General features: G+C 41.2%; 1 protein-coding gene across 1 annotated transcript in view; it reads left to right on the plus strand.

The window, feature by feature from the left end:
* The window catches only part of GLIS3 (GLIS family zinc finger 3), a gene marked incomplete at both ends in the record, with an annotated part of 431,103 nt that overhangs the window by 125,963 nt on the left and 283,177 nt on the right, over positions 1-21,963 (plus strand). The window contains 2 exons of the mRNA XM_081104158.1: positions 8,000-8,207; positions 15,173-16,274. Of these exons, the coding sequence (XP_080960284.1) occupies positions 8,000-8,207; positions 15,173-16,274 (1,310 nt within the window). The remainder of the gene's footprint in view (positions 1-7,999; positions 8,208-15,172; positions 16,275-21,963) is intronic.

The following is a 21,963-nucleotide window of genomic DNA, read 5'->3' on the forward strand; positions in this document are numbered from 1 at the left end:
TTGGGAATTAAAATTGGTAATTAAACTCCTTCAATGAACAATCTTATAAATAGAAATTTCCTTATTTTCTGAACTCCTGTCTCTGTGATTCATCCTCATGCTTATAATCCTATACAGTCCAGTATCATTATCAGATTGTTCCTAAGTGAGTATGTATATCTTATCTCTACAGAGATTGTATGGTCCATGGAGGCTAGAATCTACAGCTATACCCAATATTTCTTATCTCCCATAGATTTTGCGCAGTTTGGAGCATTTGCAATGTTTGTGACATTGAACTCTTTGCTTCTGAATATAAGAAGCCAGCTGTTTTATTCTAATTCTCATCCGTTGGTGGTGTTTTTAGCCAATAACCCATGCCTTAACTGTATTTCAGAGTAACACACCACACACTCACATATATGGGTTGGGACAAAAGTGGGTTTATAGTTGTTTGTATGGAAAATAATACAGTAATTAATAAGTAATAACTCAAGAATAAGCCCTGTGTTTCATGTACTCATAACCGTAAACCTACTTTTGCCCTACTCTGTTCATTAAGTTGTCACTATGGTATCTAAGCAGTGAAACTTTGTAAATTTGATAAAACACTACATAACAAACCTGTATGCTAAGTATGCAAGAAATATATCTAGTTCTAGGGAGCACAGTATAAGTGAAAGCTGGGGAGAACCTAACAGGAAGATAAGGTGGGATGAGGAAAGAGAGGCTTGAAGCTTAAAACCCATTGAGGGGGAAGGGGGTCAAGTCTATGTATTGAGGTGGAAGATCTTAGGCAGAGAGTTATTAGCATGTAGTCCTTGGTCACTCAGGAGAAAAGAGGTGCTAGAAACAACATCAAAAAGGCAGCAGAGACAAATTGTTTTATAAAATAAAAATAATATTTAAAATTCATTTACTATGTGCCAAACCCTAAGTATATGACATATATTAGATTATTTTAAAATATATTTTTATGATTTCAGAGAGGAAGGGAGGCGGAGAGAGAGATGGATACATCAATGATGAGAGAGAATCATGGTTCGGCTGCCTCCTGCACACCCCCTACTGGGAAGTGTTAATTGTATACAGCACAGTAGTTAAGACTATGGGTTTGCACCCTAGTTATACCACTAAATGGCCATGTGATCTTGGGCAGGTTACTTAAGTTTTCTGTGCCTCATTGTTACAATCTCTAAAATGGGGATCAAGCCTGCAACCAGGGCATGTGCCCTGACTGGGAGTAGAACTGTGATCCTCCTGGTTTATAGGTTGACACTCAACCACTGAGTCACACCTGCTGGGCTATTAGGTTATTTTTAATCCTCAAAACAACTCAATGAATTAAATACTAGTATTACCCCATTTTAAAATTGGGACAATGAGGCACAGAAGGCTTAAGTAAACTGCCCAGGGTCACATGGCCACTTAGTGGTGAAACTAGGGTGCAAACCCATGCTCTTAACTATTATACTGTATACAATTAACACTACTTTCCTTTTTCTACTATTTTTCTTTTTCATCTGCCTCCAATGTCCAGTGATTTATTAACCCATCTTGACGACCCACCTTGGTATGAATCTCAGAACCTTTTCTAGAAATGCATGATTCGGGATTAGAAAAAAATTGCTCTAAAGGGTATTACTGGGATAACTTGTAATATTTGAATATCAACAGTATATTCCATACTAGCACTATATCATTGCTAATTTCTTGAATTTGATCGTGGTGTTATGGTTATATAGTTAGGGGTGAAGGGCATAAAATATGATTTATTCTTAGACGGTTCAACAAATTAATAATAAGCTTATATAGAGAGAGATGAACAGATGAATATATTGATCAATAGATAAAGTTTATTAATAGACAAAGTAAAGATAGAGTTTAATTGCATTATTCTTATAACTATTCTGTAGATATTGAATGTTTTAAAGTCAAAGGTTGGGAAGAAAACATTGATCCTTAGAGATGGTAAGACGTATCTTAATATATACTAATACTTTAATCCTATTAATGACTCTATGAGTTAGGTACTATTACTAACACTTTTTAGGGAACAGGACATTGAGGTGCAGAGACTTTAAGGACCTTGTTCACTGTCACACAGTAGTGAGTAGGAGAGGTGGGACTCAAATCCTGATAGATATTATTTGTGTTTATATAACACTAGAGGCCCAGTGCGTGAAATTCGTGCACGGGTATGGTCCCTAGGCCTGACCTGCAATCACACTCAAGGCAGGGTCAATGGGGAGGTTGCGGCGCCACCCCCTGTCACACATAGAGCAGGGCCAATGAGGGGGTTGGGGCGCTGCCCCCTGTCACGCACAGAGCAGGGTCGATCAGGCGGTTGAGGAGCTCCTCCCTGTCACACACAGAGAGGGCAGATCAGGGGGTTGGGGCGCTGCCCTATCACCCACAGAGCAGGGCCGATCAGGGGGTTGGGGTGCCGCCCTCTATCACTCACAGAGCAGGGCCGATCAGGGGGTTGGGGCGCCGCCACTGTCACACTCAGGGCAGGGCCAATGGGGAGGTTATGGCTCTACCCCACAACACACAGAGCAGAGCCCGTGGGGGATGGGGGGTTGGGGCGCCGCACCCTGTCACAGAGCAGGACTGATCAGGGGGTTGGGGCGCCACACCCTGTCACACACAGAGATGCAGGGCGATCAGGGGGTTGGGGAGCTCGCCCCTATCAGGCACAGAGCAGGGCGGATAGGGAGGTTGTGGCCCCGCCCCCTGTCACACACAGAGCCACAGGGCGATCAGGGGGTTTGGGCGCTGCCCCCTGTCACGCTGATCCTGGTGCCGGAAGGCCTCGCGGCTCCGCTGATCCTGGTGCTGGGAGGCATATTACCCTTTTACTATATAGGATAGAGGCCTGGTGCATGGGTGGGGGCCAGCTGGTTTGCCCTGAAGTGTGTCCTGGATCAGGGTGGGGGTCCCCACTGGGGTGCCTGGCCAGCCTGGATGAGGGGCTGATGGCTGTTTGCAGCTGGTCACACACCCTTCAGGGTGGGGGTCCCCACTGGGGTGCCTGGCCAGTCTGGGAGAGGGGCTGAGGACTGTTTTCAGGCTGGCGGGTTACTGAAGCTCCCAACTGCTCCTTTTTTTCTTTTTTTTTTGTTTTATTCTGGGCCAGCTTTAGCTCTGAGGCTGCTGAAAGCAAGTATCTGGTTTGTTTGGGTTCTATAATTGAAACACTGTATCAACTCCAGCTCTGAGATCCCGTCTGGCTGAAAGCAGGTTTCTGGGGTTTTGTTTAGCTTCTATATTTGTAACAATGTTTCAAACTGCAAGCTCAGAGGCCGGCAAGGCAGGCGGGGAACGTTGGAGTCCACCGTCACTGAAGCAAGCAAGCCTCATGTTAGCTTCAAGCTGCCTGGCTGTTGACCGCCATCTTGGCTGACAGTTAATTTGCATATCGCCCTGATTAGCCAATGGAAAGGGTAGCGGACGTACAGCTAATTACCATGTTTCTCTTTTATTAGATAGGACTAGAGGGCTGGTGCATGAAATTCATGCACAGAGGGGGGGGTCCCTCAGCCCAGCCTGCACCCTCTCACAATCTGGGACCGCTGGCTCCTAACTGCTTGCCTGCCTTCCTGCCTGATCTCCCCTAACCACTCTTCATACCTGCCTCATCACCTCTAACCACTCTGCATGCCTGCCTCATCACTCCTAACCCCTCTACCTGCCTGCCTGATCGCCCCTAACCACTCGCCTGCCTGCCTGATACCCCTAACTGCTCACCTGCCTGCCTGATCACCCCTAATCACCTCTGCCTACCTGCCTGATCACCCCTAACCACTTTTCTGCCTTCCTGATCGCCCCTAACCACTCCCCTGCCTGCCTTATTGCCCTAACTGCTCGCCTGCCTGCCTGATCGCCCCTGACTGCTTCTGCCTTGGCCTCGCTGCTAGGGCTTTGTCTAGAAGGACATCCAGAATGCTGTCTGGAAGGTCACTCGGCTGTCTGGTCTAATTAGCATATTACCCTTTTATTATTATAGATGGTTGATTTGGTGTTTGCCTTCATGACCAGGATACTGAATACGTGGGGACTGAGACTGTCCATCTTGTTCACCATCGTCTCCAGGGGCTGTCTGTCTTGTGGTTGGAATTTGATAAGTGTCAGTCGAATGAACTATAACAACCAAGACATTTTGGTTATTTCTTCCTACCCTCCTCCCATTTTATGTCCTTTCTGTTTCCCCAATGTCTATGTCATTTTTAGAGCAATAAGTGGTTAAACATAAACAGTTCTGAAGGATGTGGCCTCAGCAAGGATAATTGTGACATAATCAACTATTTGACTTCACTAGAACCCTTTAAACTAATGAAGATGTTAATTAAAAACATACCTCTGCTAAGATGACCTCTTATTTAGAAATTGGAAAATACAAAACATTTATGCTCCCCACCAGCATGCAGTGATTTTGGCTAGAATGTATGTGGTACTCAGAATGCCATCCACTCAGATCCTTATTTGAGTCATAAACACATTTTTAAAAAACAGTGTGCAGTTGCTAAAAAGCGGAAAAAGTGGTATTTCAAAATGAAAACTAGTGCACAAGTAGTTGGCACATCTGGTAGTCAGAAAAGTTGTATGATTTGTTTTCAGCAAATGACAAGCCAAGGAACATTCAAACTTGGCCAGTTGAAATGTGTTTTTTTTTTCTATCTGTGACACCTGGTTTTAAAAAAAATTGGCTCCAGACTGAAAGCAGATAGAACATTGGCAATGGGTAAAGAAATAAATAGAATCATTACTATCTTGTTTTATTCGAGGAGTTAGAACTGTTTTACTTCAAGAAAGAGAATGGAGCAAAAACGCCATGGCAGTCATGAACAACAACAATAATAACAACAATAGCAGCTAATACCCATTGAGTACCTACCTACTGTGTGCTAGACAATGTGCAGAGTCCTTTACATGTGTAATTAATACTAGATGTATAGCAACCTTATGAGGTGGTATTATTTTTATTCCCATTTTACACATGAGAAGACACAGACATGGAGATAAAGCATGTTTAAGTAATGTGCCCAAGTTGCATAACTAGCTTAGCTGGGGTGGGCGTGGGGTGGGCAGATCCCAGGTAGGCTGGTGAGCCCACACTTCAAATACTGCCCAATTCTGAGTAGTCTAGAGGTATTCATTTTGTTTATAATTATGAAAAAAATTGTTGGATTGAGCACAGTGACCTCAGGTCAAATTGTTTGCCTACACTTTTGAGACAGATACTATTTTCCAGAACATTCTCACAGCTGTGCCACAAACATTACCTGTTCCCAAGACATTTACCATTTAGCCTGAGGCTTCAAGGATGCCATATGTGACACTTTTCAGAAACAGTCACTCCTCTGTGGTTAGATGAGGTTCAACTTGACCAGTGTATTTGGGAGTAGGAGGTAATAACAGTAAATATCACAGAGACGCTGGGAAGTTAGCAGTGCTGTGGAATCTGTCAAAGGACTGACTTAATTGAAGCTTGTTTTTGAAAAGTGGCACTGCCTTTTAAAAAAGAAAACCAGGAAAGTTTTTGTGAAAATAATTTGTCAGTATTCAATATTCATGTGTATCACTATCTTTTATTTTCATTTATTCATTTCTTTTCAGCTTCATTGACCGACGTTATTGTTTGTGTTCTGTCAGTTCAGGCCCTGGGCTAGGTGCTGAGGAAGCGGAGGTTCCTTAAACAAGGGCTTTACCTTGAAAGAGCATTAAAGTATAAATGAGGAGGGGGTGACAGGCATGTAAACATCTCAGTTCCCTGAAGGTTTAGGGGTAGATTTTTATGAGAGACTGTAGGAGAATGAAAAGAAGAATTGGTCATATCTTTCCAGTTGGCAGTTGGAGTGGGGAGTCAGAGAGATGTGACCTTTGAATTGAGACCGTGAAGGTGCAGGGGTGCTCACTAGGTAGACAAGTTAGGGTAAGGATGTTCCAGGCAGAGAAGACCATGAACAAGACAAGATTATACATTTCTCAGCCATCATATTGGTATTTACCCATTCTAAGGTGCGCATATTTTCATACCAGCACATCTCTGAAATCGCAACACCATGCACTAGTTTAATTGATAGTGCATGTTCTTACTGGTGCATAAAATGATGGTGGGCCTTACAATATACAGCATCTTAGATTTGATGAAAGAATGTGTGAATATGCTTTGCCTCCAAGTAGTATTTCTTGGGTGTGCTGTTCTAGCGGCTAATATGTCTTTGTTTTAGAGGTAGATATTAATACCTTTTTACTGAGGTGGAAGCAGGCATGAAATGAGTGAGTTGTTTAGATAAATATATGACATTAAATTTGACAGAATACCTGACATATGGTGTAGCTTTTAATAGTCATAACTGGTAGGGATGGGACCTGGGGAGATAATTTGAGTGTCTTTCATACTGGACTAGGCTATGGACCATAGCCATTTTTTTTCTGAGGTAAAAAGAGATTTGAAAAGCAAATAGCATGTAGTTTTATGGAATTTATAAAGATACTAAGTTCATGGTCATTGCATAAAAGTATATCCATTTTTCTTGATAAGGAGATGAAATCCTGATGGTACAGTGTTATGTGAGTTATGTAGACAGACTATCCATAACTTATCTTTCAAGGCACTAGAAGATGCATCAGATATAAGTTGCAGTGAAAGAGGTAGAGGGAAGGTTCTGGTTTGTGTATCTTAAAAAAAATTGAGAGAATTTTTCATTTAGAGCTAATGAAGCATCCAACACCTAACCACCCAGGTACCATGAAAATATACCCTAGTGGAATCTGTTTCTGCTCTATCAGAAAATCCTTGTGTGGCCTTGGGCAAGTCAGTGACCACTTGGATTTTAGTTTTCAGAGGGCTGGACTCCAGCAGGCTTCTTCCAGTTGAAGATGCTGGGACTCTCCCAGCACTTTTAAGGTCTGGTTTCATTGATGAGAGCATAGCCATTGCTGTAAGGTCTTGTTTATCTTTCAGTTTTGTGGGCTCTATGAAGAGAATATTACAAAAGATGACTGTCATCTTTGGGGCTATGAATTTAATTTTTGGGAAAACAAAATAGGAAATTGTATCCTCTAGGTCTAGGGAAAGTTACAGTGATGTTTTCCACCTACTTTGATCCCAAGTATATCAATGAGAAACATGGGGAATTTGGTGAGAAATATTTAGGGCCTGATCTGTTAAAAACTGAGGTCATACTTATTTTTGTTCATTTGAAATGGGAACAGAGTGTACAGTCACTGAGACTTGACCAGGTAGTTTGCAAAAAAAAAAAAAATGTTTGTAGAAGTACATCCATGTAAAAAGAATGTCTAGAATGATTCAACCATTTTTATTTTTTTGTAAGTGAGTCATGACAGTGTTTGCCTTTCTCCTCTTTGCTTCTCCCTTCTCCCTAAGGACACAGATTTTTGTGGGTTTCTTTTTTTTCTTTCTCTTTTGGGTATGAACCAAATTTTACTACATTCAAAGATTGTTACAATAAAAAGAAAAAGCTATGTCTAATTATAATGAGTGTTTTGTTTATGGCTCTCATCCTAATTTTTTAAAAATTGGCTATATGTCCAATGACAGTGTAGTGGGAAGAAGAGAAGAAATCAAGAATGGAGAGACAAGAGCCAGACTCTCTCCTTTTAAAGAGGCTTTTTGGAAGGTCAGAACTGGAATGAAGTAAGCCAGTTAAAATATTAGCTATTCTAGAATAAACTTGGTTTGATATGAGTAAGCCCATCCATCTACTTATCACTTTAACCTTTTAGGTAAGGAGATGATAAAATAATGTAAGTGGGCATTTGTATACAGAAGGAGCAAAATGTAAGCATGTTTTGTATGTGGTGATTCTAGATGAGTTGTAACATTATGTTTTTTTCATTGCAATTAGAGGAAGCTTTTTGGTGATACCAATCTTAAAAAACAGATTCAAGGACTGTCTCTAAAGATGGGACCTGATAGAAGTGTGCACATGTGTGTATTTACTGATTTCTGATGTAAGGGACATGAAAGCTAACCTGATTCGTTTGTTTTTAGGGGTTCTTGGCTTTGGGCCTCAGTGCAAGTCCATTGGAAAAGGCAGCTGCAACAATCTAGTGGTCACCAGCAGCCCCATGATGGTTCAGCGACTGGGACCCATTTCACCTCCAGCAAGCCAGGTCTCTACAGCATGCAACCAGATCAGTCCTAGCTTACAGAAGGCAATGAATGCAGCCAACCTGAATATACCTCCTTCAGATACCAGGTCTCAAGTTACTTTTATTTCCCCTTCTTACAGTGTAATCATACCCTATGAGTGTTTTCCCTTCCCTTCTTGAACACACACACACACACACACACACGCTCACTTGCTTAAGCTACCCTTTTAATTTGAGCTTTTTTAGGGTGATGTGTATAAAAATTAAGTATGTGCCATGTCATCTTAATTTGGAGGAATGGTTTAGGTGGCTTAACACCTGCTGTCTTGTAGTGTGAGTGAAATGAATGCCCAACTTGAGATGTTGGGCCTCCCTCATTGACTAAACTCCAGTGAATTAATTTGTCACTTCCTGGTGAGGCAAGTTATATGTCAAGGCCTAGAAAATTGAGATGTTCGTGTGCATCCATCTTACCTGTTCATTTTCAGTGCATATGTTGCAGTGTCTCCAGGCTGCTTTGTAACTGTTTTGTCTATAAATCTATCCCCCTATTCACCCATCTACCCAAGAACCTTATGTTTGCATAGTATACTAGTAATAGTTAAAGCTTAGGAAGATAGTAGAAAAAAATGAAGATTGAAATCATGAATTTCAAGACTTTATGATGTGTTTGGGACGGCATACTTTCAGGTATAAGTCACATAACATTTCACCACAGTGTCCAATTAGGTGCTGGAATGAGTAGGTCTAATAAGTGCTGCTATTTCTCCATAGGAGGAAATTAAATAGGAAAAGGTAAACGACCCCCTCAGACAAATATATCTCTTAAGGTTGATATTAGAGGGGGCATGAAGACAAAATGCTGTGCAATGTGTAAGGTTCATTTCTATGTTTGAAATGAATTATTTTATCTTCTAGAAGTGCATTTTTGGAGAAGCTCAATCCAAAGTTTTGCCTCTTAGTCCTGGCTCTGTTGTAACTGATTTTGCAAAGGGATTTGACTCCTGGACTGAACCTGTGCTTCCTCTTCTTGGGGAGGAGGAGGCTGGAAATCTGAAAAGCCTTACAGTTCTGGGATCCTGTTTCTTCTACTTCCTCCTTCCTTTCCTTCTATCCCTCCTTCCCCTTCTTGTAACTCTGCACTTTCCTCCTACCTGCTGTTTGAGACTCAGAAATCATAGCTCCTGGATAACTTTTTATGCCAATTTTTTTTCATGATAGGGAAACTTGTTTTTCACCTGAGATTTTTTGTGAGGGGAAGCTGCTGCTGTCATTTCCCCATTGATGATTAATGCCTTGAGGGCCTCCTCAGACTTGCTGAATGTTGCATGTAAAATTAACTGTACTCGTGGGGTAGGTGTCATTGGGAAGCCTTCAGCTCCCTGTCGGTGGCAAGTCCAGCCTATGCCTAGAAGGCAGAGAGTCATAATTAATGGAGAAACTGATGGGTAGGCCTGGCACGAACTGCTGCAACCATCTATCTAATGCAGTCTCTTGACCAGGGAAGTGTTATTATGTCAGTGTTTTCTGCCATATTTGGTTCCTTAGCATAATTTTATATCCTTAAAAGACAACATCTTAAAGATGCACTGACTTAGGTTTTTGACTATGTATTCTGTGAGTCCTCCTATTGAAATAATTCTTTTTGCAGGATGGGCAAAAAACAGGACTTGGAAAGGGGCTTGGTGAAGTATGAAACTTACTTTTAGCAATTTGAAAAGGTCACATTTGTAATGCTTGGTTTGTATGTTCTTTCAGAAGAGAGAAAGGACAGGAAGCAACAGTTCAACTTGAAGGCGTTTGCTGCCTAGAAATAAGGATGGAGAGAGAATCAGCTTTGTGTTTTATCCAAGAGGAGAGTGTTGTGGAGTGGAGGCAGGAACTGTTTAGTTTGAATGATGACTACCCTATAGACAGCTGTAAATTTTAATGTTTTTCTTGATTATCTATGTAATTCTTACTTATTATAGAAAATATGGAAAAGCACAAGGCAATAAATGATAGTCACCCTGCATCTGACCATGCACAGGCAACCATGGGTGGAATTTTAATATACAACCTTCTAATTCAGCGGTTCTCAACCTGTGGGTCACGACCCCTTTGGGAGTCGAATGACCCTTTCACAGGGGTCGCCTAAGATCATCGGAAAACACGTATATAATTACATATTGTTTTTGTGATTAATCACTATGCTTTAATTATGTTCAATTTGTAACAATGAAATTGGGGGTCACCACAACATGAGGAACTGTATTAAAGGGTCGCGGCATTAGGAAGGTTGAGAACCACTGTTCTAATTATATGCAAACACATAAGCATAGGTTTTTCTTTGTATCAGATTGATCTAATAATCTACGTAGTGTTATAATTACTTTGTTTAGTTAATATAAACTCTTTCTTTTGTAACAAAAGTCTTCAGCATTATATAATGGCTTCTTCCTACCTAAGATTCCATTTTATTTAAAAAGCATATAAATACAACTATAATTTTTTTATCAGTCTTTTGTTACTGGGCATTTATTTTCCCTTTACTTAAATACTTTAAGTAACACTGTACTTGTTCAATCCTATAAATAGTATTTTGTTGCTTATTTCTGGTTATTAGAATAATTTCTTAGAAATAAGATTTGCTGGAAATGTATAGTTTTGAGCATTTTGATGTGTATTCTTCAACGTACCACAGAAAAGGCTTACCCGTTTATAAACTCACCAATAGTCTTGAGAGTTCCTGCTTCCTCATATCTTATCAAATATAGGAATTACTATTTTTATTACTTTGCCAATTGGATGTGCAAAATTTTATTTTTTAAAATTTGCATTTCTTAATTACTGATTTGCATTTCTTAATTATTGAGTAGATAGTATAGATTTACTGACTGTATTTCTTCTTTTGACCCCTTTGAGTATTTTTTTCTGGAGTGCCTCATCCTGGGAAAAGCACTCTTCCTTAGCTTTGTTGGATTCTGTGTACTCCAGTGATGAGAATCATACCCTAATGCTGTATATTTGCCTTCATTAATTTCCCAACCATTTCTGACTAGCCCTACTTAATGAGAAATGCAAACTATACCTTACCTTCCTAAAGATCCAGGAGCCATTCTTGATTTAGGCATTGCAAACACTCTGCAAAACGAAGACCGAGTATATATTTTCCCTAAAGTGTTGAGGCTGAGGGGCTGATAAATAACCTCATTACAGTCACTTCATATACAAATCTGGCAAAAGTTGGGAAGTAGAAGAGACTGCATGCTACTTGCCTGGGTTTTGTATATGTTTAGTTTTGCGAGTGCCTTCACGTCTATTGTGATCCTATATTTTGTGATTGAATATTTATAAACTTCCCGCAAGTATTATCCCTGTTTTATAGATAATGGACCCAAAACACAGGAAGTCTAAAGACTTTGTCTTGTATCACTAGTTTTTCAGTTACAAAGTTGAACCACCAATCTAATAATGTCATTCCAGATCCAAAAAGGCACCCATTTTTCTCTCCTAAACCGGAACTTACTGAGCTGATTTCTGGGGATGGAATTTCCTTGAGTTTCCTTTTGGGTTGGACTGTGTCCACAAAGCTCAGAGGAGGCCAAGGGGCTGAGAATGGAGTCTGGGCTGTAAGTTCTAACACTTTATAAAACCATTCTGTGTTTAGATGCAGTACTAATTCTTCCAGGGGAGATCTCTCTCTCTCTCTCTCTCTCTCTCTCTCTCTCTCTCTCTCTTTCTCTCTCTCTCTCTCTCTTTCTCTCTCTCCCTCTCTCTCTCTCAGTTTGAGGAATTGCACATGATCTATAAGTTAGTATTTCTTTTGATCTTGGCCTTGAACCAAGCCATTCACTTTGGCCATCACTCCTCTTATGGCCCCATGAGAGTTACTGAATTCTTGCTTTACTAGCCATCCTAACGTGTTTCACTGATAGTTTCTGAATTTCCCATATTGGTTTTATTTTGTTTGAGCTATATTGCTTTTCTGTCACATAAAGCTCCAAATTAACCAGTCACCAGAAATAATATCCCTAAGGATCAGATGACCATATGGAAATGGAGATTGCTCTCAGTAAGGTGACAGAACCACAGCTCTTTGTCATTTTCTTTCCCATAGGCCTGGTGTGCATAGCAGCAGGGGCTATAGGAGAGAGTCCTTTGGAACCTTTCACAGTCATTCAGCATGTTGTTGCAGAAAGAGAACAGAAAATGTGGGTTTCAATCACAGCTTGTGTGACTTTAGGCCTATTATACCAGGTCCTTTAATCAAGCAGAGCATTATGAACCACATGTGGGATATGATGTGGGGAAGTCGATGGAGGATGTATGTGGTCCAACTGGTAGGTGATTACCTATCAAATGCTGCTTCATTTGTACTTCTATAAGGAATTTTTTTTGTTTTTAATCCTCATTAGATGATATTTTTTCCATTGATCTTTAGAGAGTGTGGCAGGGAGGGAGGACTGAGGGCGAGAGAAAAAGAGAGGGTAGGAGAAAGAGAGACATATGTGAGAAAGACTCATGGATTGAGTCCAACCAGGGGACTGGAATATAATCTGCAACCCTTTGGTGTGAGGGCCGATTCTCTAACCACTGAGTAACCCACTGGCCAGGGCTTCTATAAGGAATTTGGTCCTTAAGAAGAAGTTATTTTATTTACTTTTTAAATATATTTTTATTGATTTCAGAGAGGAAGGAAGAGGGAGAGAGAGACAGAAACATTAATGATGAGAGAGAATCATTGATTGGCCACCTTCTGCATGCCCCATACTGGGGATCCAGCCTGTAACCCAGGTATGTGCTCTGACTAGGAATCAAACCGTGACCTCCTAGTTCGTAGGTCGACGCTCAATCTCTGAGCCACGCCGGCCAGGCTAAGAAGAAAATTTTACTTAGTGACTATTTATTTACTTTCTTAATCAACCATTTTTTGGAAACTTATGTATCTTAACACTCTGGTGGGTGCTGGGGGAGATGAAAATGATCCCTTCTGTGGAAAGGCTTTGAATTTTATTGAGTAAGTTAGCTATGTTTAAGGCACAGTACAGGCAGCCAGTGTATAACATCTTTGGAAAGAGGACTCTGATTGAGAGCTAGTGTATTTGGGGGAGGTTATGGGTTAGAACTCTGAAAGGTAAAAGATATGGGTAATTGTACAGGAGGGATGAGAGCCAATAGGTAAAGGCCATTTGTTGTAAATTTTATTCTTATTACATGTTGAGATGGAAGAGAGAACTCTTTATGTATATTATTGCCTTAGTGAATAGAATATAGACTTTGCCTTCTGAAAAAAGTGTATGGTAATTGTCTTAGAAATTGATGTTTGAGGAGTTAAGGAACATGCCTGCATGGGGTTATGCTCAGATTTAAATTGAGTCGTAGTTAAGTATCATTTAAGTATCATTTGAGAAAAGTATGAAATATCTCTGGACAATGGAACAAATAAACATGTCTCAGTGTAAGCTGCCCTTCCAGCAAATAATATAATTACATATGCAGAGTACATACAAGTGGATAAAATACTTTCTGCCTGCTCTTTGCTGCTTAAAAATCTGAAATGCGTTAGTGTGACAGTGACCAGGCAAATGCAGCATTTGAGAATGTTCTGTAAACTCTCTCAACCTTGGGGCATAAAGCAAAGTCAGTTGTCTTTGCCTTATATATGACACAGCTACTGATTTTTCTTGGGTCAGAAAGCAATTCCTGAATCTCCCTGGGGAAGGGACCAAAAGGTCCTTGACATTCAATCATCAGGAACCTTCACCTGAGTTCTGCAGGGAGAGCTGCACGCTGCAGGTGTGCTGGGAAAATAATTGAAAGTGTCCATGGGGAATTCAGACACAGATGGTTCAGAAACCACTTTGGGGATTGCAAAAGGACTTCAGCCCGAATATAAGGATGTAGACCAAGAAAAAAAATTTGTGTCAAGGGCAACTGGACATCCATTCCTGCTGTGTTTGTCATTGGTAAACATTACTTCACCTGATGGAAACATCACATCCATAATGGTGTTACCTATCACCTTATACTATGCATTTCAGAGCTGAGATATTTTCTGGCTAATATCTCATGCTTGTAGGAAACAGTGTTCCTGGTTTCCATTTTATCAAAAGGAGCAAGAAGAGTAGATGGGGTGAGAATGCTTCTCTTTTCCCTCAGTTCCTTTGGAAGTAGTATATGGGAAGATATATATAATTTTGTTTTTGATTAATTTTTTGTCAGAAAAAAGATCTCTAAAATCCAATGTAGGTACATATAAGTAAGCCAGGTTTTTCTGATATTCATCATGTCTGATTGAGAAATACAGTGAGTTATTTCTAGCTTTTGTAACAAATTTTCCATCCAAGGGACAAAGGTTTTTCTCTTTAGTGATTTTTTAAGGCAATGATACCATAGTAAAGCAAAATGAATTTTAAGGTGGCCAGGCTACATTAGAAACCATTTCGATATGCAGGTAAATACTGTTTCATGAGGCATGCTTTGCAAAAGGGTAAGAAGAACAGGAGAGGGATTGTCGCAAAATGAAGAAATTATTATTATATATCCTGGATGACATTTTGACTTCCAGGATTTACTTTTTTTCAAGTCAAGCATGGGTTTATGTTTTACCTCACCAAATTGATCTTCCTCAAAGACTGGGATTTTGTGTGGACTTGTATTCCTTGCAGTGCCTATTTGTAGTGTGTTGCACACAGTAGGTACTTAATAAATACTTGCTTATTTGGTTTGCTGTGACACAGGCATCAATAATCATTCCTAGGTCTCGAATTTTTCCCGTACATTAAATAATGTTTAAAAAATAAAGCAAGGACTATTTATTATCATTAAAGTATTAAGATTACGTATAACAATCAGTCTTTTGTTTTATTAGTCCGGTGAGCATTAGCCTTTATTGTTCTTGGTAAAATGTTATTTACCTGGAACTAAAAGCCTTGGTGTTATCTTAGCCAAAGAATGTGTGTTTAGCCGGGAATGTAATTAGGGGAACTACTTAAGGGATTGTCGATGTTCTTTTAGCTCTTAAGCAATTTATATCCTGCTAAAATGTTTGTCTTCCCCCCCCCCCCCCCTTTTCTGGCTGCTGTTCTAGGTCCCTTATTTCACGTGAATCTTTGGCATCCACGACTTTGAGTCTGACGGAAAGTCAGTCAGCGTTGAGTGTGAAACAAGAGTGGACTCAAGGCTACAGGGCTCTCCCTTCGCTCTCTGCCAACCACAGCGCTCAGAATGGCACTGACCTAGGGGATCTCTTTAGCCTTCCTCCGGCGACAGCCATGTCCAGCAACAGTGTCTCTAACTCTTTGCCAGCCTACCTTTTTGGCATGGAAAATAGCCACTCTCCTTACTCTAGTCCCCGCCACTCCTCAGCCAGGTCACATTCGGCCCGCTCCAAGAAGAGAGCCCTGTCCCTGTCCCCGCTGTCCGATGGCATTGGCATAGACTTCAATACCATCATTCGCACCTCTCCCACGTCCTTGGTCGCCTACATCAACGGGTCCAGGGCTTCCCCGGCCAACATGTCCCCGCAGCCCGAGGTCTATGGGCATTTCCTGGGGGTGCGCGGGAGCTGCATCCCCCAGCCGTGTGCAGTGCCCAACAGCCAGAAGGGTGTGCGGGTGGCCGGCAGCGGCCTGGTGCTCCCGGCCTACGAGGACGACTGCGCGCTGGAGTACGAGCGCATGCAGCAGCTGGAGCATGGAGGCCTCCAGCCCCTGGTCAACAACATGGTGGTGCAGCATGGCCTGCCCGGGCCCGAGGGCCAGCCAGCCGGCCTGCTGAAGACGGAACGGCTGGATGACTTCCCAGGAGGGGCTCTGGACCTGCCCTCCGCGTCTCCTCTGCCTCCTCTGCCACCCCAGCCCCAAGGCCCCCCTCCCCCCTACCACGCCCACCCGCACCTGCACCACCAGGAGCTGGTGCCCCATGCCCAGACACTGGCCCTGGAGGAGGATGGGGACATGGACGACATGGGGGGCAAGCACTGCTGTCGCTGGATCGACTGCAGCGCCTTGTATGACCAGCAGGAGGAACTTGTGCGGCACATTGAGAAGGTGCACATAGACCAGCGCAAAGGGGAAGACTTCACCTGCTTCTGGGCAGGGTGTCCTCGGAGGTACAAGCCATTCAACGCCCGCTACAAACTGCTGATCCACATGAGAGTCCACTCCGGAGAGAAGCCCAACAAGTGCACGGTGAGTTTTCCAAAGCCCCTGTGCGCCCCTGGAAAGTGAATGTGTTTTTCCACAGTCGGCCCACAAGTCAGGGGACATTTTCTCTTTTTATGGGATTTGGATGGTGCATGGGGGTCTAGGTATCCATGAGATTTGACTCCTCTTCAGTGTGAGGAAGGGGAACGTTTCTTTAATTATTAGCTGCTGGGTATCCCTTCGCTTCTTGATTCTATTCTGCACATGTAAATGATCTACCATGTCAGGGGACATTGATCTGCCACAACATCCAAAATGTTGGAAAGTAGATGCCTGCCAGGCACCAACGTGAAGTTGCTGAAATGTGCAGGGCAGAGGAACACACACTGCACCCCAAGTAAGCTTTATGTCTTTTTCAAAGCAAATATTTTGTGATTTTTTTGTTCTCTCTAATGACCGGGCTAGTAATGGGGCCGGGGGCGGGCTGGTTCTGATATTTGAAAGGAACTCACATTTAGCCACTTGGCTAGTAAACACCTTTTGCCCGTGTGAACCCTCTTGCCTGCCTCCACACTGCACACTCCAGGGTTGTGAGGCTAGTTAATGATTTATAGCTGGCATAAAACACCCAGGGGATGCCACAGGGGCAGAATCTCATAGAATCTCACTGAACTTTGAGGAGAGAGCATTTTGTAAACTAGTGTAGGAGAAAGAACCAAGAGGGAAATGTCCCTTTGGCGTTGAAGGAAGTGAGCATGTTGTCTATTTTTTCCTCTGCCTCCGCCTTTCATAACATCAATCCTGGAACTATCTCTGTTTCTTGGCAAAATTGACTCTTTTTTAATAATATGGCTCTGAAATGATTTCACAATCATCTCACACCTCACAGAAACCCTCCGTGTTTATAAGCAGGACATCACCCTTGGGATCACAGACAGTTTTGCACAATCTCAGACAGCTCACTTAACTCTTGGAAAAAAGAGCATGCGTTTTATATTAGTTTAGATGGACAGGATTATTTATTTTAGAGCTAAAATCCGAGAATCGTAGGTACTCCCTGGATATTGGATATGCTACAGGTCACTAAATGTGTGAAATATATAAATCATTTCGAAAAGGAACTTAGTTAGACCAGGATCCCCTAGACAGAATTCCTTCTTTCTGTAGTATATCTTGATGATAAATCATCTGGACCATGTGTATGTTGATTATAGATTGGTCAAGTTGTCCCATTCATGTAAAAGCAAACCAAACAGATGATAGCTATCATGCAAGTATTAGATGCACTTTTTCGCCATTCAGTATTTTTGAAAGAGTTTTAAGAATTTCTGGCAGAATGAAATTGCATTTCTTGTTGTTACATTATGCCCCATGTTGTGATTTTTCTTAAGGAAAACCTGACGCTGATACATGGTGAGACTGCCAGGTTATAGGAGTGAAAAGAATAATTACATTCCAGGTGGCAAAACGTTACTCTTTCAGTAAAGAGACAAGCAACTGAAGGCAATTCCGTTCACTCTGCTTGGAACGCAGAGGCCTGTTGCAAGCAGGAAAGACACTTCGTCTCCGAACGAAAGCAGTCCAGACTTTTAGCTATGACTCATTCTGGCTGACAATAGTGTGCTGGATTTGGCGTTACTGAAAACAACACCACAACAACAGCAGCAACAACACACCCAAAACGCAGAAAGGCTTAAATTATCCAAAAAATGTTTTTTGCATTGCAAAATTAATTTTTGTGCAGTAGGACTCCCCATTTTCCCACTGTTCTTAACTCTGCAAAGGCATATAGCAAGTTGACTTTTGCTGAAGTGCATGGTGACTATTAAAAATAGAAATGCTTCAGTGGAAGACTAAGAGGGGGATGTTGGCATGCCTCTGCAGAGCTTTCCATCCTGCTGTCCAGGATGGGCATGAGAACTCAGTGATTTCTCTCTCCCCTTAGCTGCCCACTTCCCACTTCTCAATGGAATCTTTGCAAAATTCAGACTGTGGGATTTATTGAATATCAAAGTTAGAACCACAAAGCATTTACTTACACATGTTATAGTGAAAATGTATTTATACAAAACAGGATTTCTTAGGAGCTGACTTACACTGCAGTTCTAGTCTTGGGACTATGTATTTTTAGCAGGAAGACATCCATTTTCATATAACACATACATATCATGAACGCTATGTCTTCTGAAAACTGTTATGTTGCTCCATGTCATTTGCCTGATTTGTAAGGCCAAAGCTAACTGGCAACACATAATTTTTTGTGAAAATTTAGCAGTCTTCTCAAGTTGTAGTCTATTGATAGAAGACATTGTGCTTAATGTGAATGCACATCTGAAAAAGATGCATTTGTCTGCTTTTGGTAAAACCAGTTGTTACACTCTTAGAATCCAGACACAAAGAACTGTTAAAACCCAAAATGTTTCATCTCCTACTGCTTTGAAATCTGATGGTAGTTGATTCAAAGCTCAAGATCCTTGCCAAGGAAAATGACCACATTCCCCTTTTGGAGACATGCAGTGATCTTTGGGTTTTTGTGGCTATGTCACATGCTGCAAAAGCTAGGAGCACTTTACATTGGTTCATGTATGTTTAACCATGATTAATTTTCTGTGGCTCATAGTTAAAGTTAGTCATCATTTTCACTCACTTATTGACCCTAGAAAGATGTAGTGACCCGGTTGTGTAGGTGACCGTGGCTGTAAGCAGCACGGTGAGTGTCTGGGGTCATGAAGAGAGTGTGTGAAAGGGCTACGCAGGGACAGCTTGCTTACAGTCAGAGGCTGCCACTGGATCCTCCTTTGACACCAAATTCCACATCATGCATGGGAGATGCATTCTCAGAACCTCTGATTGTAGCTCAGAACTCTGGGATTCCGACTACTTAAGGTTCTAGGTGGCAGAACGGGGGTAGGATCGTTAATGTATTATTCGGTTAACTTACTGGAAGAAGAAATTGTTTCTTTTCTCTTTCCCATCCAAGAAACTCCACCCTTCTATATGTCTCATCCTATTGCTTCTATGGAAAGTCAAACCAGGTGCTTTTTTTCCAGGCCTGGCCTGGATTGCAGAGATAAACCCAGCCAATGTCCAAGGCCTTGAGAAGTAAAGGCCTTCTTAGGCAAACAGGCAGAACTCAGTTAAATCAGAAACTGGCCGAAACCGGTTTGGCTCGGTGGATAGAGCATCGGCTTGCGGACTGAAAGGTCCCAGGTTCGATTCCGGTCAAGGGCATGTACCTGGGTTGCGGGCACATCCCCAGTAGGAGATGTGCAGGAAGCAGCTGATCGATGTTCCTCTCTCATCGATGTTTCTAACTCTCTATCTCTCTCCCTTCCTCTCTGTAAAAAATCAATAAAATATATTAAAAAAAAAATCAGAAACTGAGATATGGCAATATTATCTTAAAAATATCTGAGTCCATTCACTGCTGTTTACTAACTCAAGTAATTCCTAGGTGCACAATCATTCTATTTAAACCCTCCTGAATTTAGACAAACCCCAACACTGATGAATCTTAGAATTAACAGAACTTTTGAGCATTTCTGGGCATAATTGTGCTAAATTTTGTTATGTTTTTCTGAGATGATAGGGTTTCTAATTCCCAAGTAAGAACAAGTCTCTTGAGTCTGAATTTCTTTCCTCAACCCCTAAATTTCAGATTCCTAAAAGTGTAACCCAAAACTATAGATGTACACTAACCATCTCTAACAGTATCCATAGTAATGGTTCCAACAGAGTGTATGCTGAGCATGTTTTTACTGTAGGTCTTTTTGCTATTAAGTTGAGTGTGCAGTACCTGGGTAGCATTCCCAGGAAGGTATGTCTTGAATGAGGTGAAGCTTGCTCAGTCGGCTAGTATGCCTTGTGAGAAAGCCTATCTGATGGGAGCAGAGTAAGTAGAGGGACAGGATCCTGTTGCCAGGGTTTGGAACACTGATGGCTTCCTTCGTGCACAATAGAAAGCAGTTGTGCTGGGAGGTTAGGGAGTGTTAATAAGGGAATTAAGGGGAATGTGGGTCGCCACTTAAATTTTGCTTATTTTTCCTGGATGAATTTTATCCAATAGCAAAAAGGAATTTTGCAAAACTTTTACCCACCCACAGATTTTCACGAAAATGTCACTGACCAAAGACAGCTTTGAATTTTGTATGAATTGACTCATTTCTCCACAGGCATTTTGCCTGGCAAAATCCAGAGTATTTGCTTTGGCTTGAATACTGGGCAAGTTTGCTTTTTAAGTAACATTGGATTATGAGTACAAGAAAATAAATACAGAGCTAGGCCATGTCCCCATTCCTCTTTAATGGACTGATTTATGGGTTCATGGGCCAGCATTTGCCATGAAAGACATTTCTTGAGGAAAAGTAAATTCAGTATAAACCATGGAAGATTTTTTTCCACATCCTTTATTTTGTTATTTTGATAAGACTTGGTGTTGATGTGGTGACCACGATAATACGACCAGAAGAGACCTTAGGAAAATACCATCTAAGCATAATTATTAGTTACCACTCCACAAGCTTCATTTTGGTGCAATTAATAAGTTCTCATATTGTCAAGTATTGATGAAAGTACGGAGAATGGGGAATGCTTTAATATTGCTGGTGAGAATAAATTGGTGTAACTACTTTGGAAAAAATTGGGAATATCTAGGACAGAAGAAGGTAAGGATATCCAAAAAAAACATGTCTGAGTGTCTCCCCTACCTAGAGAAACTCCTACATATGGTGGCAGGAAGACACACAAACAGGTATTTATTGTGCCTCTGCTTTTAAAACGGTAAATAAACTAAGTATCCATAGACAAGGTAAATCAATAAACTGTGGTTTATTCCTAATGAAATAGTATAAGGGAGTTTAAAATTAATGAACTAGATATAAACCTCTATATAGATTGGAGAGATGCTAATATGGATATATCTCAAAAAACCATGTTGAATGAAAACTTAAATGCCAAAGGATATACACAGTGTAATACAATTTATGTACCTTTAAACGCACACTAAGCAGTATTATATAGTTGTTGTAGGTATATAATTGCTTGTGTACAATAAACTGGTGTGGTCAGGATAAACCGTAACCTTAAGATAATGGATACTTCTAGAGAGCAAAGAAATCGGAAGAAATAGAATATGGGAATTTTGTTTTATCTTTTTTCCCCCCCCCCCAAAAGTGAGAGAACTGAAACAAATACAGCAATATATTAATTTCTTTTTAGCTTGGTGGTGGTAGCATAGGTATCACAAGTATCTTAAAATAGTTTCTATGCTTTGATGCCTGTGTTGAAATATTCCATAACTATAAGTATACATTTTTATTTAAAAGTATAAGAAAATCAATAAGTATAACACTAATTATCGTCCACACATACCATTTTTTTTTCAGATGAGGGGAACAAAGCCTAGAGATTTAAGTGATTTTTCTAAGACTAGTAAATTGTTTGACTGTTGCCTACTTAGTGCCTCTAGGGCAGTGGTCCTTGAATGACTTTGGAATCCCTAAAAGAGCTTTATAAAATATGCATACCTGGGTCCCACCCCCAGAGTCGGTGATGTAATTGCTCTGGGTTGCAGCTTCCCTGGTGATTCTAATGGGCAGCCAAGGGTGAGAACCAGTGCTCTCAAAGCTTTCATGTCCTGACATTGAACTCTAGATAAATGGAAGCCTACCTTGTCATTTTAATCAAGGTGTAGGGAGGCAGTGTTTAGGAGGAGTACATCTTCATTATCATCCAT

This window comes from Myotis nattereri (genome assembly GCF_964212035.1).
Source record: "Myotis nattereri genome assembly, chromosome: 12".
Taxonomy (NCBI): domain Eukaryota; kingdom Metazoa; phylum Chordata; class Mammalia; order Chiroptera; family Vespertilionidae; genus Myotis; species Myotis nattereri.